The sequence below is a fragment of the Protopterus annectens genome, chromosome 8.part0, assembly GCF_019279795.1.
Source record: "Protopterus annectens isolate FY-2018-M chromosome 8.part0, PAN1.0, whole genome shotgun sequence".
Lineage (NCBI taxonomy): Eukaryota > Metazoa > Chordata > Ceratodontiformes > Protopteridae > Protopterus > Protopterus annectens.
Genome location: NC_056741.1, coordinates 1,832,097,187 through 1,832,120,511, shown reverse-complemented (window position 1 = coordinate 1,832,120,511; position 23,325 = coordinate 1,832,097,187). Strand labels below are relative to the sequence as shown.

At 41.4% G+C, this 23,325-nt stretch overlaps 1 protein-coding gene across 1 annotated transcript in view; it reads right to left on the bottom strand.

Moving 5' to 3' along the window:
• Nucleotides 1–14,807: 14,807 nt before the first annotated feature.
• LOC122808571 (alanine--tRNA ligase, cytoplasmic-like) overlaps nucleotides 14,808–23,325 on the bottom strand; it is an 859,981-nt gene continuing 851,463 nt past the window's right edge. The window contains exon 18 of the mRNA XM_044079527.1: nucleotides 14,808–15,623. Coding sequence (XP_043935462.1) covers nucleotides 15,438–15,623 — 186 coding nt within the window. The 3' untranslated portion in view covers nucleotides 14,808–15,437. The remainder of the gene's footprint in view (nucleotides 15,624–23,325) is intronic.

The following is a 23,325-nucleotide window of genomic DNA, read 5'->3' as shown; positions in this document are numbered from 1 at the left end:
AGATTCTAAGTACACATCATCTAAAACATTTAAAACTGGAGGAATAGCTAAGGGTCTATGCTGAGGTAGCTTTAAAAATTCCCTTAACCTTTTCCTAGAATCTGAGTATTCTTGGCCTTGCCATTTGAAGTGTTCCCTCATGGAATGAAGCGTTTCCCCAAAGGAAAACTCCTCAGGAGGAGAAGCAGAGGGAATAGATTCCTCCGCATCAGAATCCTCGTAGGCCGGGAAGGCCTCCTCCTGGTAGTCTGAATGTGCAGAGTCACCTGAGGCCTCATCGGAGGACTGGGAATCTACCTGCTCAACCTTAGGCCTCTTGTCAGAAGGCGGCTGAGAGCCTCTATCTGGATGAGGCTGTGAACCCCTAATTAAAGAAATAAGGTCCTCAGCTAAACTTAAAATTTGAGAACCATAAGTGTATCCCAGAGAAACAGATCTTGGAGGGAGAGACTTAGCCTGTTTGGCAGCCTTAGCACGTGTGAAGGCATTAATGGACATAGACACTGGAGGCCTGGCAGCCCCACGTGCTAGAGTAGTCTTATCCACTGAAATGGTGTCCGAAATATCCTGGGCTACGGTCTCAGAGGGGAGAACAGAAACCGGCACCGAGCTGGCCTCCGGTACCGAAGTAACTGGTGGAGCGGTGTCTTCGGTCTGTAGCGGTTGCGAAACCGGCTCAGAAGAGACCGAGACACTCGCAGTAGGCCTAAGCGTGGTGTCGGTCGAGACCGCGGGTGTCAGTCCTTATCCTTCCATTTTTTAGGTAAATGTGCTGTCGGAAGCTCCGACGGCATGATACAAGAGAAATCTTCCCCAATATAATCCTGTGCAAACTCTGACCGACGCCTAAGAGTGCGTTTATTGAAAGAGGCACAAGCTGCATAGGCCGAGACGTTGTGTTCTGGGCCTAGGCAGGGTAGGCAGTAAGAGTGGAAATCCTTATGAGGTATTTGTTTCCCACAAGTTAAACAATTATTAACTTGTTCACTTTTAGCTGACATCGGCTGAGGCAAGAAAAGGTCCCCAACGGGGTACTTAGCTTTTCTGAAGACTTCAGTAGCTGAAAACACAGGAGCTGGTCGACCGGCACTTGCGAACTGCTTCTGCTTTGGGCGCCACGCGGCAAGAAAGAAAGAGGAAGATGGCGTCGGCTGACGTTTTTATACCCCAGGTGCTCTGACGTCGGGGAAAGGGCAACATCAGCCGACGCCGGACCCAGACTTTGGAATCCGGCCGACCGAAGGGCTGCCTGAGGCAGGACAACCCATATGTCAGGACTGCAGTTGCATCCTTGAAGGACATCAGCGATCAACAACAATATACTATAATAGAGATATAGTGTGTAAAGAGACACGTCAAAAAAGACAGCAACATTTTTTTTTTTTTTGAAAGGGGGAAGAAACGGAAGGAGGAGGATCTCTAAGTCAAATGACAACTCCTCCAACCAAGGAGATGCCTCTAACTTAAAATGGCTAGCTCCTGGTAGAGAAAGGAAATAAGGTAAAGCCCGCTAACTAAAACAGGCTGAAAGGTAGGACGAATCCTCTAACTTAAATGGATTCGTCATTTAGAAAGGAGGGAGATGGCAGGCCTGAAAAAAAGGGAAATGACTGCCTCAGCAATAAACAGCAACTAAACAGGAGGCAGATAGAAGGATAGACACACAACAGATTCTACTAACCTACAGAAAAAACAGCTACCACAAAAATAATATTTTACGAGAAAATATTACAAAAAACAATTTAACTTAGCCTGAGCCAGTCATCAGCAGTCCCGAAGCTTCAAGTGGCAAATGAGATCTGGGTAACTCTCGCTAGGCATGTTGGGATAGTGACTAGTCTTGAGCCAGTGGAAGCTCTCGAGCTTTAGAATGTGGCCGAGTTGGAGCCGAGGATCGGCTTCGAACCCAACCAGCAAGAAGGAAGGTGAGATATGGACAACATAACATGTCATATTATACACTTAATTAACATTATCCCTTCATGGCACATTTGTGAATTGCCTTAATGGTGTTGCTCTGAGATACTCCTTCAAATATAGTAATCTGAATCTGCCCTGTTCTACTGGAAGAATCAGCTTATCCCACTTGACTCTCACCTTCTTCCCCTCCCAGATAAAATCCTTCAGCTCTTTATTAATTGCTGTCCACAACTTCTCCTGTAGTTGATAAAAATATGCCTGACCTATGTATAAGACTTTAAGGGGCTAGAAACATTTTGACTGCTTGTATCTTACTATGGATATCCATATAGCAGAGCTTCCATTTTCTAAGTTTTTGCATTATCTTTTTAGTCTCTTACCACATACCACACTGGAATCATTTTTCATTCATACTCCTATATACTTTATTTTATCCTGTCCCCATAAATATGGATTCTGCCGAACCAATTCATGTGCAGGTTCATAATTTACAGCTATTACCTTTGTTTTAGCTTCATTAATTTTGTATCCCGAAAAGATGTAAAACTGTCTCAAAATGTTCCACAACACTGTAATGCCCTTTCTGGTTTTGTCATGTATAAAATATCATCTGCAAATACAGCCAGCTTTTCTTGACTACCATACCAAATATATCCCTTAATTCTAAGTCCCTTATTTTCTTTGACAGTGGTTTTATAGTGAAATGACAATGGGGAATGAATACATCATTCTGGTTCCTCTGTTCAAGCAGAAATTATCAGAGAGGAACCTACCCACTTTAATTTTTGCTTCCTAACCCTCATATATATCCCCTTAATCAACCTTATACTTTTATCATGGAATGCAAATGTTTCCACTGTCCTGCCCATTAACTACCAGCTTACTCGGCCTACCAACAAAAACGGTTATTTACTTACGTTCTGCTTCCCTCTGGATCATCAATGTTCTTTTGATGTTGTCAAATTTTTGCCTCCCCTCCACAAAACCACTCTGATCCATATCTATCAATTTTGGCATAATCTTTGCTATTCCTTTAGCCATTATAGACAGACATGTTACAATCATGGTTTAAGATTGAAATGTGCCTGTATGAAGCTGGATCTGATGGGCCTTTACCCTCTTTAGGTATTACAGCCACCACTGCTTTCTTCCAGGATGTTGGTGCTTCTCCTCCTCTTAAAATACTGTTGAACAAAACCTTCCAGCTCTTTCAGTTTTTTCCCCTCCTACCTTCCAAACATCTACAGGAATACCATATACTGAAACACACCCTGACAAGAATATGGATTATATCAAAAGTATGCTGACAGCAGATAAGTCTTTCCAAACAACCAAACTATTTTATATAGCAGATCTACTCAAAAGAAAAAAAAATGTCCTACCAGTGACCCTCTGCTACAGAGCACATGTAGTTTACTACTGTCCATGCTATGAAGCTGCAGCTGGGTTCACAACTACTACTGCTGTTAGTCATGGGGGGTTGTAGATAAACAGTGGAGCCCTACAAGCTTATGTTTCCATGTACCAGACAACATACCTAGGTTCAGGTAGAGACTTGTGATTCCTTAAGTACTAGTGCTTGGCACTCCTGCACTGCAATACCAGCCAACCTATGGAAAACTCTAACAGTCTCTTGCTTGCCACATCCCAAGAATGGATCAGCTAGTGCATTTAGTACAGTTTGCAAAGTAAGAACTGAACAAAGACAGTCACTCTGCATCAAACTTTAGAAGTTATATTTGACAATTAAGAGGAAGGGCTCTGAGCTAACTAATCTGTGATATATAACATTAAGTATCCTGTTTTCTGCTTATTTCCGAGTTATTTACAGCACTTTTATTGTCTGCATATACTTTGCTAGCTAGTTTCACTGTGTGTGAGGTATTAACTAGAATTTTCTACAACTGTTAAGCATCTGGTTGGGTTTGTTTGTTCTGATTTTTGTTTCCCACCCTCCCTCCATACGGGTATCCTGTTTTTATACTTGGTAGCTTTGCAGTTGCCCACCCCTACTGTAAATTTGATCTGGAACACTCCTCCCAGTCTAGTGTCATTATCTCATTCTACCTAATCCAGGGAAACCATTTGAGAAGGCCAACCCAGTTAGTTTCTGCCCCTCCTTTCCCCTTTACAAAAAAAATATAAAAATTTTTCTAAGCTTGTTTCCTGCCTTTCCTGTAAGCCGTCTAGTCCAGATACAGATTTGCTGTATCCAGGACTGTTTGTAAGCTTCTGAGCCCACAAGCCATTCTGTGTTGGAGAGAAGCCTTCTATCTTAATTTTATTCCTTAGAACTAGCCGGTTTTCTAGTTTCTGTTTCTTTGAGCTCAGCACTTGTTCAGAACTCATTGTAAGCACTAAATAAGTTACAAATTACTACAGCACTCAACTTTCCTCACTTGTCTAGAGGAAGTTTTTAGTACTTAATACGCAAGCACCTATCCAGGCATGTCTAAGGGTCAGCTCCCGGTGTTTTCTCCTGTCTACCTGATGAATCTGGGCATCTTGGGGCAATGCAACAATTGTCTCATGTACGCAGACAACCCTCTCCTCCTACCACCAAACACTAAAACTTGTGAGAGATGCACTTATATAGCCAAACTGGAAGCAAAGCTCTCTTCACCCAAGACTGGACTAGACAGTCAAGAGGAAAAGGTACACTTGCACCACACCACACTCATCACATAGTCCCTCATAACCTACACCACCAAACACACACATAGAAACACAAACCACACACCTACATTCATGGAGGCTCTCAAAAAAAATCTACCCAAGCAACAGGGCCCTCCAAAGCAGAAACACAAGAAACCTCCACCCCCCCCAACACAACCCAAATGACAACAAAGCCCACAAACTCAGTGTGCCACTCAACCACAGCCCATAAGGCATAACAACGTACCCAACACTCTAATCATAGGTGACTCATTAGTCAAGCATATTGATGTTCCACTCTCCAGGCTAAACAAGGAGAAAGTTACTGAGAGCTGCCTGTCAGGTGCCAGGATCTGCCACATAACGCATGCACTCAGGTCACTCCACAAAAAGTACAAATATGACTCTGTCATTCTCCATGTTGGTGTGAATGACCCGAGACGTACCTCCCTGGACTACATGAAAAGAGACATGGAGGAGCTGTCCGATCTTGTAGCCCAGGCAGGTATGACCCTAGCCCCGAGTAGCATCCTGCCATCACCCAGAATGACACCACAGTACAAGGACAAAATGATTGACTTCAACAATTGGCTAAGCTTCTGGTGTTATTCTAAGGGGATCCAGTATCTGTCTGCCTGGGATGACATGATTGACAAACCACGATGCTTTGCCAGAGATGGCCTGCACCTGTCGCCCTTGTGATTCCAGATACTGGCTAAGGCTCTTGCCACCCCTATAGTGCCTTTTTAGGCAAGCTTCAAATGACAAATTCACCACCGTAACAGGTACAAGCAAGCAAAATCTGAGGGTAATGCTACTTAATGCTAGAAGTCTAAACCTCAAAATGCACTCACTCGAGGCACTCCTTAAAATGGAGAACACTGACATCTGTGCAGTGACAGAGACCTGGTTCAAGGCTCCAGCGAGCACTCCTGCATTACCAGGCTATAATTCATACCACACCTTTTGGCCACCTTACCTGGACCAAAGCACTAAAGGAAGAGGCGTGTCCATATTCATTAAGGATATCCACACTTCCAGGCTAGTTGCTCAGCATAATGCATCAGAGATTATCCAAGTGCAACTAACTCTGGGCAAGACTGCAATCCAAATTGTAGCTTGCTACAGATCCCCCACCATGCCCCAGGATTTCCACTCCTCATTTCTTGATACACTGGAAAATATTAGGGTACAATCTAACACCCTAATAATGGGCAATTTCAACTACCCCACCATTAACTTCGAAAACTACTCATGTACCAACTCTTGTGCTCAACGTTTTCTGGAATTCATAAATTCCAATGCCTTGGATCGACTTATCCACACCCCCATCAGGGGCAGCAATATCCTAGACCTGGTGATTACCAACATGGGCAACCGGTGTTCCACACCAGAGGTCAGTTCCTCATTGGTCAGATCAGATCACAAGCAAATCACCCTAGACATCCACATCACACCCCCACCCCGATTAGGGAAACCAGTGTAAAAACTTTCTCCAAAGCAAACTTCACGCTTCTTAAGACAGAAGTGGCAAACTTCATGACACCCATGCTGATGGACAATAGAGGTACGACTGCTGAATCCTATACAATTGCACTTTATAAGCACTTACACGAGTGCATGGATCGTGCAATCCCTAGCAGAACCAAGATGCTCTCCTCCAAAAAAAGGAAGCCAATCTGGTGGTTCCCTGCCATAAACAAACTCTACAACAGAAGAAACTGTTGCAAAAAAAGAGTAAAATCCCATGACTGGAGGAACTCTGTAGTCAGCCTCAGTAAGAAGCTGAGATCCCTCATAAAATCCTCCAAAGCTAGATACGAAAACAAAATTGCCACTGATTCTAAAGGCAACCACAAAGCATTCTATAGCTATGTCAAGAATCTCAATGGCAACACTCAGATCTGCTCTGAGTTACAGCACAATTGCACTAAATATACAAAACCAACTGATATTGCCAACATCCTGGCAGATAGGTTCAGTGCTAACTTTACCCCTCTCTCAGCCCCTAAAGGGCCCATCTCTATACCGGAAGAATGCAAAGTTCCTGTAATCACGGCTGCATAGGAACACACTCTCCAAAGCCAAGAACACAGCATCTATGGGACCTGACAACATTCCAGGCTGCATTCTACATGAACTACAGAACGAATTGGCACCCCACTAAGTACCATGTTCAATCATAGCCTCACCTCGGGCTTTGTGCCCACTGAGTGGCGCACAGCAATGGTTATCCCACTCCACAAAGGGGGAGCCACCACGGACCCTGGGAACTACTGCCCATTAGCCTGACGAGCCTGGTCTGCAAGGCTATGGAACGTATCATCATGGAGCTTATAAACAATGACATTGGTAATCTCCAAACTCTGGACCCTACCAGTTTGGGTTTGTAAAAGGCAGATCATGTCTCCTAAACCTGATAAGACTTCTTTGAAGCAGTCACCAAAGCCGTAGATGAGGGCAAGGTAGTTCACACAGCCTATCTAGATCTTGGCAAGGCTTTCAACACCATCTCCCACTCTGGAATTATAGATAAACTCACTAAACTAGGTATAAATCCCCATGTCACAAGATGGGGTGCCAACTGGCTCACTGACAGAACCCACACTGTGAAAGTAGCAGACTAAATCCAACTTCAGACCAGTGACAAGTGGAGTACCACAGGGTTCAGTCCTAGGTCCTCTCCTGTTTGGTACCTACTTTTCTGAAGTACAGGCTAACACAGAAGGTCTTTGGCTAACAAAGTTCGCAGATGACTGCAAACTAGGAGCCGTAATCAAAACGCCTAACGATGTGGACATCCTACAAAAGGGCCTCACTGAGATAGATGCCTGGTGTCAAAGCCATGACCTCAAGCTCAATGCCAAAAAGTTCATTGTCATCCCTTGTGGTAAAAACTCTGTACCCATGAACTACCACATAGACGGTAGTCTAACACCGAAAGTGTGATAAGAGACCTTGGGACACAGGTGGACAGTAGTCTCTCCTTTAATAAATCACATCGCCACAGTAGTCAGGAAATCCTTCTACGTGGTACACCTCATTACAAAAGGTTTCTCATCCAGGAAAAAAGAGGTCATTGTTCCCCTCTACTCATCACTCATTAGACCCATTATAGAGTACAATGCCCCTTTTGGTATGTACCTCACAAGACATCAACAACTGGAGAGGCCACAGAAATACCTCACAAAGAGGATTACTGGCCTCAAACAGATGCCCTACGCAGACAGTCTCAAAAAACTCAAGCTTTACTCTGTTGCATATCGCCTTCTCAGAGGTGATCTCTGCCTAACATACAAAGCTATGTCAAACCCAGAGCTGTTGGACATGCTCCACTTAAAGAAATCCCAATCCCTCTGAGCTACATGCTCTAGGGACCTAAACCTTGTCACCACAATAAACAGAACATGCTGGAGGGATAGATTCCTGTCCCAGAGACTTCCCATACTCTGGAACAAACTACCCTATCTATATCAAACAAAGCTCCTCATTAGCACTCCAAGAGAAATATTGATGATTGGATAGGAGATAGGAAATTCACCCTGGGGATCACTTCTGTGGCTCTGCTTGACAGGGGCACAGGAAAATAATTTTCTTGGGTGGCAAAAGCCAGGGTACCATTTGGCTAGGCTTATATAGGCCCTAGGGCCAATAGCCTAGTACCTACCTATGAAGATGAACAAGAATGACTATTCCTTTTGTGCACAGTATACAAGGGACATACTCATGGATGCAAGAAGGGCAACAACTGCATATGGCAAGTAGCACATTACTCAGTGTCAGCTGCAGCTAACAAGGAACATTTTTCAGTGTCAGTTGCATTCGGGAAAGAATAAATTACAGGTGAGAGCTGCACTTTGACAGTGTTTGCCAGGATCCAGTTGGATAACTACTTTGATGTTGTTTTATACACTGAAATATACTAGCTGTGGTGAAGTATGGCAAATACAGGGGCAGTTGTGGTGTCTGAGGATGTTGGAATGGATAACCTTTACAGTCTAGGCTGGTGGATTCATCTTGAGGAGCTGACTTTTATATCAAGCAGAATACCGATTTCAAATTACAACCATGTGCTTATTTCTTTTTTTGTTTTGTTTTTTTTTTAAATGTACAAACTGTAGACTACAGGTTGACTAAATTTCTCCTGATACCAAATCCTAGTGTGCAGAATCTGAATTTATAAACAGTCTGAAAAATCATACCATTTCCATATTGTGTGCATACCTCTCTGCATCTGCATAAATAACCTTTTAATCCATCCATCCACAACCCTTTTCCCATTTTTGCACATGGAGTCAGAATGCGTCTGACAGTGAAAATCAACTAGAGCCAAGGTTTACAATGCCAGGTGGCTAGCCCTGCCGTGGTAATTATTCCACACCACACATTCACAAATATGGCCAATTTAGAGTGTCCAATCCACCAACTGTATGTCTTCGGAACATAGAAGGAAACCGAAGCAGAAAACCCACAGAAACACAGGGAGGACATGCAGACTCCACGCAGAAGGCACCCCAGCTGAGAATCTGAATCAGGGAACCTCTTGCTGTGAGGTGACAACAACGTTATCTGCTGTGCCACTGTGGCAAACATAAATAACCTTTTAATAATTTCAATTGAAGTGCTTTTACTGGCAATTTTCCAGTTGTACATTCATTTTTCTGGTATATCTTTAAAATCTGGCAAGTATTTATTTACTGCATTGCTCTCTTGCTTAGGTTTCTTAGCTATAAATCTTAGTTCATTCTGAAGTGTGTTACTTTACCCCCTCACCCTCAAACCTTTCTGAATGTATTATTATAAAATAACTGCCTGTTGTTGCCTTCATGCTTACCCTAGAATCTCTGCTTTTCTCTTTTCCTAGTTGAACTCTACAGTTCCCTACAAAACGGTGTCTACAAGACTGCAATCAGTTTGTCTCAGCATTTAAGCAGAGTAGGTTGCACACACAAAGCACTTGTTAAGCTTTCACTTACAGTGCTGTGTAATTTAGCAGGTCCCCATTCTGGCCAGCCATAGGGCTCTTTTTTCATCTTGAGTGTTTGCCTCCTTCCCCTGTAACTTAAGTAAACTGACTCTTACATTAAGAGCTATAATACTTACCTTATAGCTTTAGGACACCTTAGGAAACCTTGTAAACTGCAATAGCCCCGCTACGCTCGGGCTCTCTTCGCTCCCTCCCTGCCCCCAATTCCCTCCTGCCCCCAGTACCTCTAAATTTATAGTACTATAGCCACTCCCCCACTTTCTAGATCTCATCTGCTTTCATCTGGGATAATTCCTCTCACCCTCATTCTTCTACCTACATTTCAATAGCAGCTATTAGCTTTCATCTGGCATTCTCCCATCCCCCTTCCAGTACCTTTACCTCACCACTCTATCTTCTGGTGTTGCATCATCAGGTAAAACAGTTCCTGAACTCACTAGCTGAATCACAGATAATGATATACTCCTCTTTACTACCCCTCTTGTTCACACCATACCTTCTTACCTTGTATGAAAACCAGTTTCTCACGGGATTTCAGGTCCCAAAAAGGCCATACTATCACCCCAGCTGTAAATCCTCCCACCTTCAATCATACTTACAGTACCAGATCCTATCCAACATCTTGCTCAGTGCATCAATATCTCAACCCCAGGCACATTAGCTCTAGATCCAAATACTACTACAAACTAATAAACAAATTCCTGAAGTTCATCACCAAGTATAGACTCAACCTAATACTTGGTGGTGATATTCACCCCAACCCTGGCCCACCCACTTCAGATATACATACCCCCTCTACTTGCAATCTAAGCTACAAACCTACAATTACTAGGCCAACTAACTCTCTCCTAGCCGGTCATCTCAATAGTAGAAGCATTAATAACAAGGTATATGAACTGCATGCACTTCTGGATGTCCACTCCCCTGAGATTCCCTGTTTATCTGAAACCTGGTTAAAACCCAACAATAAAGACAATGAAGTGTTACCACCTGGGTATAACATACACAGGCTGGATCGTGCTTCGAGGAAGGGGGGTGGGGTAGCTGTACTCTATAAATCTGAGTTGAATGTCACCATAGATGTAATACAACCACCTCACATGAATAACTCGGAGATTCTTGCCACCAAATTGCAACTTAATAAAAATAAATGCATTAATATCATCTGTAGGTACATTCCCCCAGGTAATAATATATCTACACTTGAAGATATCCTGCACTGGCTATCATGTCATTACCCCCAAGAAACCCTACTATTTGGAGACTTTAACATAGACTGGGGCACCTGTTCCTCAGAATCCCCAACCACCCATATTAACCTGCACGCATTTACACAAATTATATCCACCCCTACCAGGATAGGTAAACCTAACCAAAAAGAAAGCATACTTGACTGGGTACTCATAAATAGTCACCCCCAACTGTACACCTCTGGTACCCTCCTTGATGGCCTAAGCGATCACCTTCTCACATATGTAATTAAGCACAAAGCCATTAATTCCCAACAACCCTTACTCAGAAAGGTTAGAAACAATAAAAACGTTGACCCTGCCAAATTCCAACAAGAACTAAACTCATGTAATTGGTCTATTCTAAAACACCTCCCCTTAGAGGAAGCAGTAGCATACTTTAACAACAAAGTCCTTGAGATCCTTGATTTGCATGCACCTGTTCGTTCAAAGAGAACCAAGGCAAAAACTGCGCCATGGCTTTCTAAAGAGTCTAAACTCAAAATTACCCTTAGAAACAAAGCATGGGCTTTATGGCGTTCTTCCAAAGACCCCCAAGATCACATTAAATACAGGCAATCCAGGAACAAAACCAAAAAATCAATTTTACAAGACAAAAAACAATACTACTGTAATTTACAGACAGTAAATCAAAATAACCCTCAGAAGTTTTGGGCAGGTTTAAATAATCTACTACATCCTGGACAAACTTCAACCCCAATCCCTGCTGCTACTATTGATAAAACACCTGAATATGTTTCTAACAGTTTTAACAGATTCTTTACTGAGATAATTCAAGCCCTAGCTAGCCAACTACCTCCTAGCTCCCCTGGTCCTGAAAGTAGCACCCCTAGAAACCTACTCGCATTCAGCTTCCAACCAGTTGCCACTTCACTTATCCGTACCTTGATCAAAAAATTAAAACCCACTACACTTTCTGCTGATCAACTCCCTGCCGAGTACCTACAAAAATCAGCTGATGCTATTGCTTACCCCATCTCAATACTAATCAATCGAACCATAGTAGAAGCTAAAATTCCCACCATCTGGAAAATATCCTATGTAATCCCGCTTTACAAAGGAGGCAGCGCTACTGAATTCTCCAATTATATGCCAATAGCTATACTCTCTCCACTTGCAAAGATTATGGAAAAATGTATTCAAAGACAACCCATGCACCACCTAATCCAGAATCACCTTATGGCAGACACTCAGCATGGCTTCCGTCCTCATCACAGCACTTAATCCCTCCTAGCCTTTACCAACACCATAAACCATAATCGCAACAATAATTATATATCCTCAGCCCTCTTCTTGGATCTTTCCAAGGCGTTCGATATGGTTGATCACCAACTTTTAATCCACACCCTGCAAATATTCTGTCTAGATACTAGAGCCCTTCAATAGTTTCAATCCTACCTGAATGGTCGACAGCAAGCTGTCCTCTGGCAGAACAAACTCTCTAACCTTCTACCTAACACCCTTGGAGTACCACAAGGCTCTATACTAGGGCCCTTGCTGTTCTCCATCTTCATTAACGACCTTTATACTGTCATCCCAAAAGTCAGCTGTATCCAATATACTGATGACTCTACTCTGATTTGCTCAGCCACATCTCCAATAGAGTTATGGTCAGCTACCCAGACCACCTTTAATACAATAGAAAACTGGCTTTCTGAACGTCATCTGATCCCAAAAAAACTAAAATGTTATTTTCACCAACATGTAGGTCTACCGCTTTCACCTTTACCATAAATTCAAATGATGGCACAATAACCTCCCCTGACCCCTCTACAAAACTATTGGGTGTCATCATAGACAATAATCTAAAATTCGATCTACATGTTAACCAAACTATCAAAACCATCAATAAAAAACTAGGGTCACTTTACAGAATAAAAGCCTTCCTAACCCCTCCAGCTAAAATTGCCATAGCTCGCTCTCACCTTCTTTCAACCCTTCTGTATGCATCCCCTCTACTCTCAAATTTAAACAAGACTGTCCTTAACAAACTCTCAATTTGCTACAACCACATTGCCAGGTTTGCCACTGGGCTGCCTTTTAGGACACATCATTGCATCAATCTAAATCAGCTTGGGTGGCTTGAACTACCCAGCCTAATCCAGTACAACCAACTGATTATGGCCTATAAAATCCTCTATAATCCGGACAATACTCCTGCACTTAAAAATATTATCACCCCCTATAACAATCCTAGACCGCTTCGATCCTCTAACAAACTACTAATTCAGACTAGCAAAATTAATAACACAGCCGGTGACTCTCTCTTTGCAAACTCTGTAAGTAGATCCTGGAACTCTCTTCCAGCTGATATTACCTTACTTTCCACCTTAGGTCAATTTAAAACTAGACTCAAACAACATTTGTCTCTTAACTGGCTATGTCAATGTATCAAGCCTGGCTAACTCTCTCTAGAATGTGTAAAAATCTGTTAACCAGTTTACTATGTAATTTAATTTAATCCTGACTTGCGCTCAGGATTAACTCTAACCTGTGGAACTTGTTTAACTTGCTTACATATAATCTCTGTAAATAGTCTGTTTGTAATATGTAATGCTGGTATTATGTAATGCTGTATCTGCTTTCCCTTGGAGCTTTTCTCCCCGGGCCTCCGCTGAAAATGGACATGCATCCAGTCAGACTATCCCGGTCAACAAATGTAAAATAAAATAAATAAATAATATCCTGTTTTTGCATAATTGAACTTCAAGCTAGTAATGCACAGATATGGATCTGCATATATGTTACGTTAATTAAGTGTCCCTGATTATCTGTGCTTTTAAGGTCCTTTGCCCCCAATTCTTTCATGTGGAGGTAAAAAGTTATGCAGCTCTGATGGCTTGACTAACAATGGGCAGGCAAAAATGGACGCTAAACTTCTCCCATTTATGCTGTACTAAAGCTCAACAGGAAATTCATATCTACCTGTAAAAAAAGTAGAAGGGATGGCTGAGTGGGTCCGGTCTAATACACCCCGGGATGCAAGGAAATTTCCTACAAAAGAGGGAAAGCACATCACTTCAACAATAAAGTCAAGTAATTCTCCCGTCATGCCTTCAGTGATAAAACAGCCCAAAGTGACTGGTTCAACATGCCATAGGAAATCTTGCAGACAGGTCATGGAATGGGCACGTACACACGTGACCTACTTTTCTCCTTGGAATGGCATTGCTATTGCCATATTCTTCCAGCAACACAGAATGAAAGTGTTTTTTCCAAGAAAAATGAGAAGCAGTTTCTTCCTCTTCTTCAACTTTCTTCTCTAGATGCTTCCTCAAGGATTTGGCATATTGATCAAGAACATTTTGAATGTACTTTCAGTAGGACTGGCAGTCATTCACGACAATAAGCCTGCCCCAAGCAATTAAATTGACCAGCTGCTAATCTTGTGGGAACATTTCTTCCTACAGGCACACTTAAAAGCAAAGAAGCAAACATTACGATTTTCAGAACTCAGTGTAAACATCTGAAAAATAAATAAAGCAGTAACACTCCAAAAGCAATGGAAAAATACTACCAACAAAAGAGAGGCTGATCATGCAAGAGCACCAGCTGTAGTAGGTTACAATCCCTTCAGGTGACAGAAGACAAGTGAGAATGCAGGTTTATGTCCAGCTTTCAATGAAAGAGATGTAAACAAAACGTTGGGAGTCCACTCATTATGGTAAAACGCTTTGGAAATTATTGAAGTACATAACTGAGGAATCCTTTGAATTTAAAAGAGAGTAGAGGCAAGGTGTACTTTCCCAGCATATATTACATGTTGCATACCTAGGCATATACCTGAGCATGGTGATTTATAACATTTTATAAAATACTGAGATGTGGATATTAGAGGTCATAATAAAACAGCTACCGACCTCCAAAGTCATTTTTACAGGATTCAATTAACAGAATGTAGACAAACTATAAAGAAGCCTGCACATTTACTCTGGAGAGAGAGAGAGAGAGAGAGAGAGAGAGAGAGAGAGAGAGAGAGAAAGACAACTCTACTCTATGATGGTTTCATTTTTATTCAAAAAGTGTTTTCTTTACATGCTATACATACATTTAATCTGTTGCATCAGGAGAGAAGTGTAATATTATTGTACCTTTCATACAGACTGATAATTAAATACAATGAACATTTATTTTACAACAGTTAATGTCAGTATTCAGAACTCATGATGCCACTAACTACAGTTTCAAGTAGTAATGGACAATGCCAGCATGTATCTACACAGGATAAAGAACAATGCCATTGTACACTATTTTTATTTTAATGTCAATAGAAACAGTATGCAAATATTTCAACAATGAACAGTTGGTTTGTAACACAGAGGACCTTTGCTTAAAAACTTTCAGAAATGAGCTAATAATCTACTTCAAAGAAATGTAACAGGTTAAAGGCAGAAAATGGCAAATTTACTCATTAAGTTCCTGATGTTAAAATGGGATCCAAGGACACTGTTATGTTCTATGTAAAGAACAGCTCCAGTTTGTATTATTTAGTGCAATGATTTAAGATGTCAGGAAGCCCAGTTGCTTATCTGAAGGAATTAAGCAACTGTTTTATTATTTAAGAAAGTTGTTAATGATGTCCTGATTTAAACTCGTATACCTATCCTTCTTGGAGATGCCCCCACTCAGTTTTTGACTTCTCCTAACTTCAGCTGAGCAAATTCTGTTGCCAGCTTCAGAGCCTCTTGAATGCAGTCTATATTTTTACCAGTGGCTTGGGCAGACATATCTTTTCCTCCTCCCTTTCCATCTAGAAGGTCCGAGATACGCTGTACCCACTCATTCGCTTTTAATCCCTTCTCTGCCACCTCCTAGACAGGACAAATGTTAAAGACAAACTTTAGATACCATTTCATTTTAATACAACCATTTGCCAATAATACCAAAAAAAAAAAAAAAAAAACAGTTTTACAGGCAGAAGTTTTACTACATATTATGGCTGCAGCATAAAAGCTAATAAACACATGTATTACTTAAACCTGAAGTGTTTAGAGATAAATTCTGTAGTGGGACCATTCCTAAAGTTTTTTTTTTTTTTTTAATTCATATCAGTGAGAACATGCAGAACCTTACATCAAGTATCTGCATGCATGAATTACATTGAACTATAACATGAATAACTTTAATTCACTACTTATTACTCCAAAATGGCTAAGTAAGATACCCACTGTAACTGTAAATCTTTGAAAAATCTTGGTTAGCAGATGGCTGATTGAAGAAAACAAGAAATGTGTGAATGTACTCACCCCATAAGTAAAATCTATGTTCTTATGACAGCTCCTGATTTGTTATTCATGCTCTACGAGAGAGGTTATACTCCCTCTCTAAATTCAGCTTTTTTCTCAAAAGGTACCACTATTAAGGATATGCACATACTCTTTCCTGGTCCATGATGGGAATTAATGTTCCTGAGCAGAACAGGTTAACTGTGTGCACACACTTCACACACGCACACTAGAGTCAATCAGAGGTCATTCTTTTCAAATACATTCTGTTGTAACTAAAGTTACTGGACTGAATGAATTTAGAAAAGGATGAGTGGATGACAAACATTTCTGAGAAATTGTTGAATATCAGAGAAAAGCCCCCCCTTCAGTACCCTGCAATCTTGGAACTGGTACATTTAAGTTATTAAGAGTGTGGAGTGCAGGAGAGGCTCCCCACACTCTGTTCAATGACTTCATTTTCAACTATTTTGTTTCAGTTGAATGGACTTTGAACAGACTGATGTTGTGTATGTACAGACACACGTACATACATTATGCAAACACATATACATACAAACCTGCCCAACTTATAGGATTCAACAGCATCCTGTGGGTGGAGCAGTCATCCACACTTGAACATGAAGGATATTAACAGCCAACTAAACATGTTCCCCTTCACAAAGCAACTGATGCAACAGCAGCAACATGTCTATTTTACATGAAGCTGTGGACTTCAATGGGTGCACCACTGGGAAAAATTACAAGCAATACCCCCTCCCCCGGCGTGACAAGAACTGGAGCTGGATGAGAAGAGCCAAAAGGTAAAAGCAAAGCAAACTGTACCAAAGGAGACCCAATTCCTGGAGTTAGGATTAAGCAATAATGCACGGTGAAGTTAAGCACAGACAGCCAGGGGACTGTGGGACAAATGTCCACACAGAAGACATTATTAAAGCCAAAAGTGAAAGCAGACATGCCCTCAGTGGAGTGGACTTTAACAGCAATACCTTCCAACAGGCAATAGCTGAAAGCAAAAGAAAATCTAACTGCCAATTCACTTGGACAGGGTTTACTTTGCATATGTCACGCATTTCATCTCTGGGAAGGAGAAGGAGACAAACAGTTCCTCTGTCTTCCTTAATGTATACACACTTTGACAATCTGAGCTAGCAGTGTATTCATTGTGAAGGGTTCATTCTGTCTCATTGCTTCTGCCACACAACACAGAAATGAATGAATTGGTTTAAGGGCAATTCTGATACCACTTCTGCAAGGAAAACATGGAATGGTCTTGTCCTAAAGAACATGTGCTTCTTAAGAAAGAACATGCGTATTTCTCCGCACATAACCACCAAAGTTTCTAGATCCATCAGATTAAGCTAAAGGCCATCAGGGAAAAGCATTTTTCAAGAGGAAAAAAAATGAAAGCTACCAAATTAATCACAGTTCAAATCACAAGAACACTGATTACATTTACTATACAAGTGGGTGGGTGGGGTTAGCCTAACATGCACCATATGGTATATGGAGAAGCCATAAGCAAACATTGAGCCGGCCACCACAAATACTTACATCAGTTAACAATATAATAAGGACAATGATTTGCTAACCATGGGGATCAGTGGGAACAGCATTCGTTCAGCATGGATCCTTCAAAAAAAGAAGTCCTTTAAGGAACTGCTTTACTAGCTGATGATTGTCCTTGGCAAGATGCAGAAAAGGAACCAATGCTGTCTCAGCCAAAAGAGAGTCACCAACAAGATTTTGATAGCATCCTGCTTAATCTTGAACAGTTAAGTTGTCTGTTCATAGGGGAGGCAAATAAATCTACCACAGGAGTAGCCACTGGTGTAAAATGTCCAGGAACACATCCCTGTGAAGCATCCACTCATGGGATAGTATTATGGACCTGCTCAGAGAACCTGCCACTTTGCTCTGATCTAAGGGAATGTAAACTGCTTGAAGAGTCACCTGATACTGGATAGCTAGCTCCCAAACCTGAAGGGCTAAGCCACACAGGAGATAAGAGATGGTCTCCCCTTCCTTGTTTTCATGCCAGATCATTGCGGCATTGTCGGAGAAAATCTTGAGTGGCCCTAGAAGAAAGAGAATGAAAAGCTTGAAGAACCAGCAGAAGAGCTCACCTCTTTGATACTGATGTGGCCTTTCTTTTGTCAAAGTAAACAAAAGGCTCTGTACCTTCAGAGGGCCGAAGGAGGCCACCATCCCACATCCGTGAAAAGTTCCTGAGAGGGGACTGGATGTTGAAAAGGAAGCCATGGGTTGAAGGACAACTGATGAATTCACCAATGAAGTTCCAGCTTGAGGCATGGAAGTAGATGGAGTAGAAAATCTAAAGGCCAAGAATGTTGAAGCCAAACTGACTTTAGAAAGCACTGAAGCTTTCTCATGCAGAGCTTGGCTAGAGCCAGCATAGGAATGGTGGAAGCCATGTGACCCAGAGTCCTCAGAAATTCTCTGGCTGTTACTGAAGTCAGAAGAAGAAGCGACTGAAAGAAAACAATGAGAGTTAAGGCCTTGGGAGGAGGCAGGGATACCAACATTGGAACAGTCTGGATCCTGCATCCCAAAATGATCCTGAAAAGGAGTCAGGAATAACTTCTGGAAATTTACTGTAAACCCCAAGCTTTGCAAGAGAGAAATGGTGAAGTGTGCATGCTGAAGCAAGATCTTTTGAGAGGAGGTCTTTCCCCTGTCTGGATGACCTGTATACCCCCCCCCCCTTAGCCTGCAGAAAACAAATCAAAGGAGCCAGGCATTTGGTGAAGACCTTTTGGGGTAGTAGAGCGGTCCAAGGACAAAACAGAGAACTGAAAATGTCAGAAAGCAACAGAGAAATGTAAAAACTTCCTGAAAAGGGAATGTGTAGATAAGCATCCTTGAAATCCAGGGGAAACTAGTAAAGTCTGAAGTAGCAAAGGAAACAAGATCTGAAGGGATAGCATCCAAAAGGAAGGGACCTTCATAAAGGTATTTATCTGAGAAAGATCCAGAATGGTTCACCAGGTGCCTTATTTCCTGCGGACCAAGAACATTCTGGAGTAAAACCCCTTCCTTCTGTGAGGAGTTGGAACCACTTGAATTGTTCCTTGAACCCTTGAGCTAACAGGCCCTGAAGCACCTCAGGAAAAAGGGCACATTTTCCTGAGGAGACTGAAGAATGCCTGAAAAGGGGGAAGAGATTTCTAAACCATGTAATAAGCCTGGCAAATTATGGGAAGTACCCAGGAGTCTTGGGTGAGTTTTACCCAAATAGGAATGGACAGGGAAAGACGCAGAGAAAGAGAAATGTGACTGAAAAGAACAGGATAGTCAGACAGCACCTGATTGATTAGGAAAAGGAGGGCTGCTGAGGAGGAGAAGGAGTATGGGTAGCCTTAGCAGGGGAAGCCCCTCTACCATCCTTTTTACCTTTGGGGGGTGGTGAGACTGTCTATGGAGAAAGGGAGGCTTATTAGGATAATTCCTCTGAAACCTGGGCACAGGGGAAACAAATACGCTTCAACTCCTATAAGGCCTTTCCCTTTTCTTGCAAGGACTTAAACAACTCTGCAGCAGCAGCACCAAACACATGTTTATTATCCAGAGGAGCATCCAACAATTTAGCCTTGATATCATCAGGAAAAGACTGAAGTCTGCGCCAGGAATACTTCCTCAAAACAAATCTGAAAACAGCAGCCCTAGATGAAGCATCAGCTGCATCATAGCTGCATTTAATGGAATGACAAGTTACTTGGGAAGATGTCACAAGCAAAGCAAGAGAAGAGGCCTTCCCCTCAGAATCAGGGAGATCAGAAATAACCTGACAGGCTTGAGAGAGATCAGCCAAAAGATACATAGTCATTTGTGTCTAATAGTTGACAGACCTAAAGGCTGGAGTAGCAGAAGTATACACATTATGGTTCTGCTATCCTTATCAGATGTCAGGAATTTAGTGGAAGGCAACAATTTGGAAAGCCTATCACAGAAGCCACTGACACCACAGAGTGGTCAGCAGAGGTATATTTATACAGAAATGTGCAGTCCGTAGGCACTTTATAAAACCTAGTAGTTTTTTGGGAGCAGAAGGCTGAGAACCAGGAGCCTGAAAAGCAGTAAAAAAGCATCAGCAAGGCAGCTAGAATTCGAGGAACAGCAGAGGGCCTAGGGGGCTCCATTTGCAAAAGCTCATACTACCTCTTCTGAACATCAGACACTTGAGCACAGTCCCATTTGAAAAATGCTCTAATTCTAGAAGCAGATTCACCAAATACAATCTCCTCAAAATGAGAGTCAGAACTGATAAGACTCTTCTTTCTCAGAACCATAGTCCAGTGGTGAAGGAATCTGGGAGGAATAAGTCAGGGACTCTTCATCAGAATCAGCAACATCATCCTCAGAAGAATCCTGTTTTTAGGCCACTTAAGAGAGTTAGAAGATTAGGGGAAGCAGGAACAGAAACACCCTGTAGAGGCTTGAGAGCCATAAGGGCACTGAACAAGCCTTGAGTGAAGTTCTGCAAGTCACTCTGAGGATCCATGGGGCAGGTGAAATATGTTTAGTTTTCTGCTTTTTTTTGTGCGAGACATCAGCCTTGAAAAATTTTTGAGGCTCTGACCCCTGATGGGACTCAATAATGGTAGTTGGAACTTCGTCCCAAACAAAAATTTGAGGAACACCCCAAGGCCCTTCAGTAATAACCAGCCGCAGTTCCTCTTGTACATCCAAAGTGGATGTTTGCAAAACCTCGATGGACATGTAACGTTGGGTCCATGCCATCCTCTGAAGTGGTTTTGGCAAAGGAATCAGAGAAAGAAACTGGACACTACTCTGGGCTTTCATCAGCCTCAAGTGAGATGTCTGGTTGAGGTGGTACAGCCGAAAAATTGGATTTAACTTTATTGGCCCTTTTCTTCATAGACGGCTGGCCCTCTGGCCAGAAAGAACCTTCCATGGTATTCTTAGCCAACAATTTAAGTCATTGCTTCTCAAGATAAATCACTAGGGAAGAAAGCCAACACCTCAATGTCTTAGGGACAAAAGACTGACAACTCTTGCAAGATGTATTGTCAAGAGAAGTGCCTAACAGAACAAACACTGCTCGTGACGATCTTTATGGGGAATCTGTCTCCCACACTGGCATTTCCCCTTTCTGGATGACATGAAACCCAACAACCAGACTACAAGATAAATAAAATCAAAAATACCAATGGGGCACTTATCTAAAAGTGGTAGAATCAGCAGACGAATGGGTGCTCAGACCAATGATCGAAGATGGCATTTAGACTAGTAGCAAAGAAGCTGAGGATGCTACTTTCAGACATCGCCTTTATGCCTTATACTGTGCGTGGGGAGCATACATGTGATGTACAGTGTATTCAACAACCAAAAGGCTTTGGTATACTGGCTGGATGTTGGGCTGTCCTTGGCAGGGGATTCCTACTGTAAAGAATACTACAGCAGTGATATGGAAGGACATCATGTACTACACTCAAAGAATATACCTAACCCCTTAGCCTAACAAGCTCATCCCCGACCACTAGGCATGCACATCTCTTAGAAGTTGTATAACACGTTAAACTAACTGACAAAGAGAATTCCATCTGTAGATGGAAGAAGATGATAGCCACATAGTGGGAGTCAGAAATTAAGGTCCCCTTGTAAATTAACAGGTAAGAATTTATCTGTTATATCTAAATGGGAAGCCCTCTTTGGGGGTCTATGACCGGAATGATCCCAAGCAGTAATCACCAAGGAGGGAAGAGCCAGATAACAGCTAAAAGCACAGAGGTTTAGAAGGCAGAGCCGTGAAAAAAAAAAGTTCCAAAAGGTCCCAGCTACTAGAGTTAAAGGAGAGAATTATGCCTGGAGAATGTGCAAACTGAAGCTGAATGGCAAATGCTCAAACATCTGCAAAGGAGACATATGTGAGACAAGCACTAAAAGAACCTGTGCCTCAACAGGAAAGACCCTTCGATGCATCTTTCTTCTGTCAGAGTTTTGCCTATAATGGCAATAGATAATGCAACCGTCAATACACTTAAATAAGGTTTGCTTGGCAATTTCCAACCCTTACCTCCCCAAAGCAAAGGAGGGAAGCAGTTCAGACTTCCTAAACTCATGCGACTGACTTCAGATAAAACATGAGTAGATAATGAAAACCAAGGGTAAAAATGGTTTTCATCACTGCTTTCCTACCCACAAAGAAACAGGAGATGAATGGACTAGTTTACAGGTGGACATTCCTGGACCCACTTTACGGGGGAAAAGTAGGCTGATTGCAAGGGAAATCATTTGGCTGCGAAGACCAGATAAGGCTCCCTACATCTGACAGTCTGAATCTTTAAACCAAGAAAGTATTTGAAGAAACTCCAATCAAACAACCCAGCAATGGAAAACAGGAAATCCAATGGAGAAAACCAAACACCCGACTCCTCGGCAGTTAAATCACAAATTTTATTTAACATAAGCAGAAAGTAGGGATTGAGCGCTTTCGTCTCCACCCTGGAGACCTCTTCAGAATCAATTAAAACAAACAAACACTACAAATTTATACACGTCAATATAATAAATTGATCATTATTCAATTAAACAAAATAAAAAAATAAAAAACTTTGCAAACAATTAAGGTTAAAAGACCTAAGGCACCACCCACATGAATAGTAGAACTCTTCAAATATACCAGATTTTAAAGCTAAAATGCAAATTCAAAAGTGCAAATATGTTGTCAGGAATGAAAAAGAATGAAAGAACTACTTATAACTATTGAATTATTTTTATGTCTTTACTTAAAGCTATAGTATATGAAAAAATATATATATGTATAGGTAAAAAAAATTGTTAAAAAATTGCTAAAAAGTTGTTAGAAAATATATATGTGTAATTAATTACTTATAAATAACATACAATAAATATACTGGTGTAAACATATAATATTTTAAAATCTTTCCACTATGAATATCACTCAGTTACATAAAAGAATATGAATGTTCCATATATAACTATATTTTATATATGAAAACCATAAATAACAATACAAATATTGCACAGATTAGTGTTAATATATGAAAAGTATTTAAAATTATTTACAAATTATTAAAAAATAATTATATGGTATTATTTAAAAATAATTTAAAAATAATTTAAAAATAATTAATGTTTGTTTGTATGCTGTGAGTGTTTCTTAGGGTCTAATGCTAATACTTTTAGTGCTGGTGTAATGGATATACACCATGGATATATATAAAATATAGTTGTTATATATGGAACATTCATATTCTTTTATGTAACTGAGTGATATTCATAG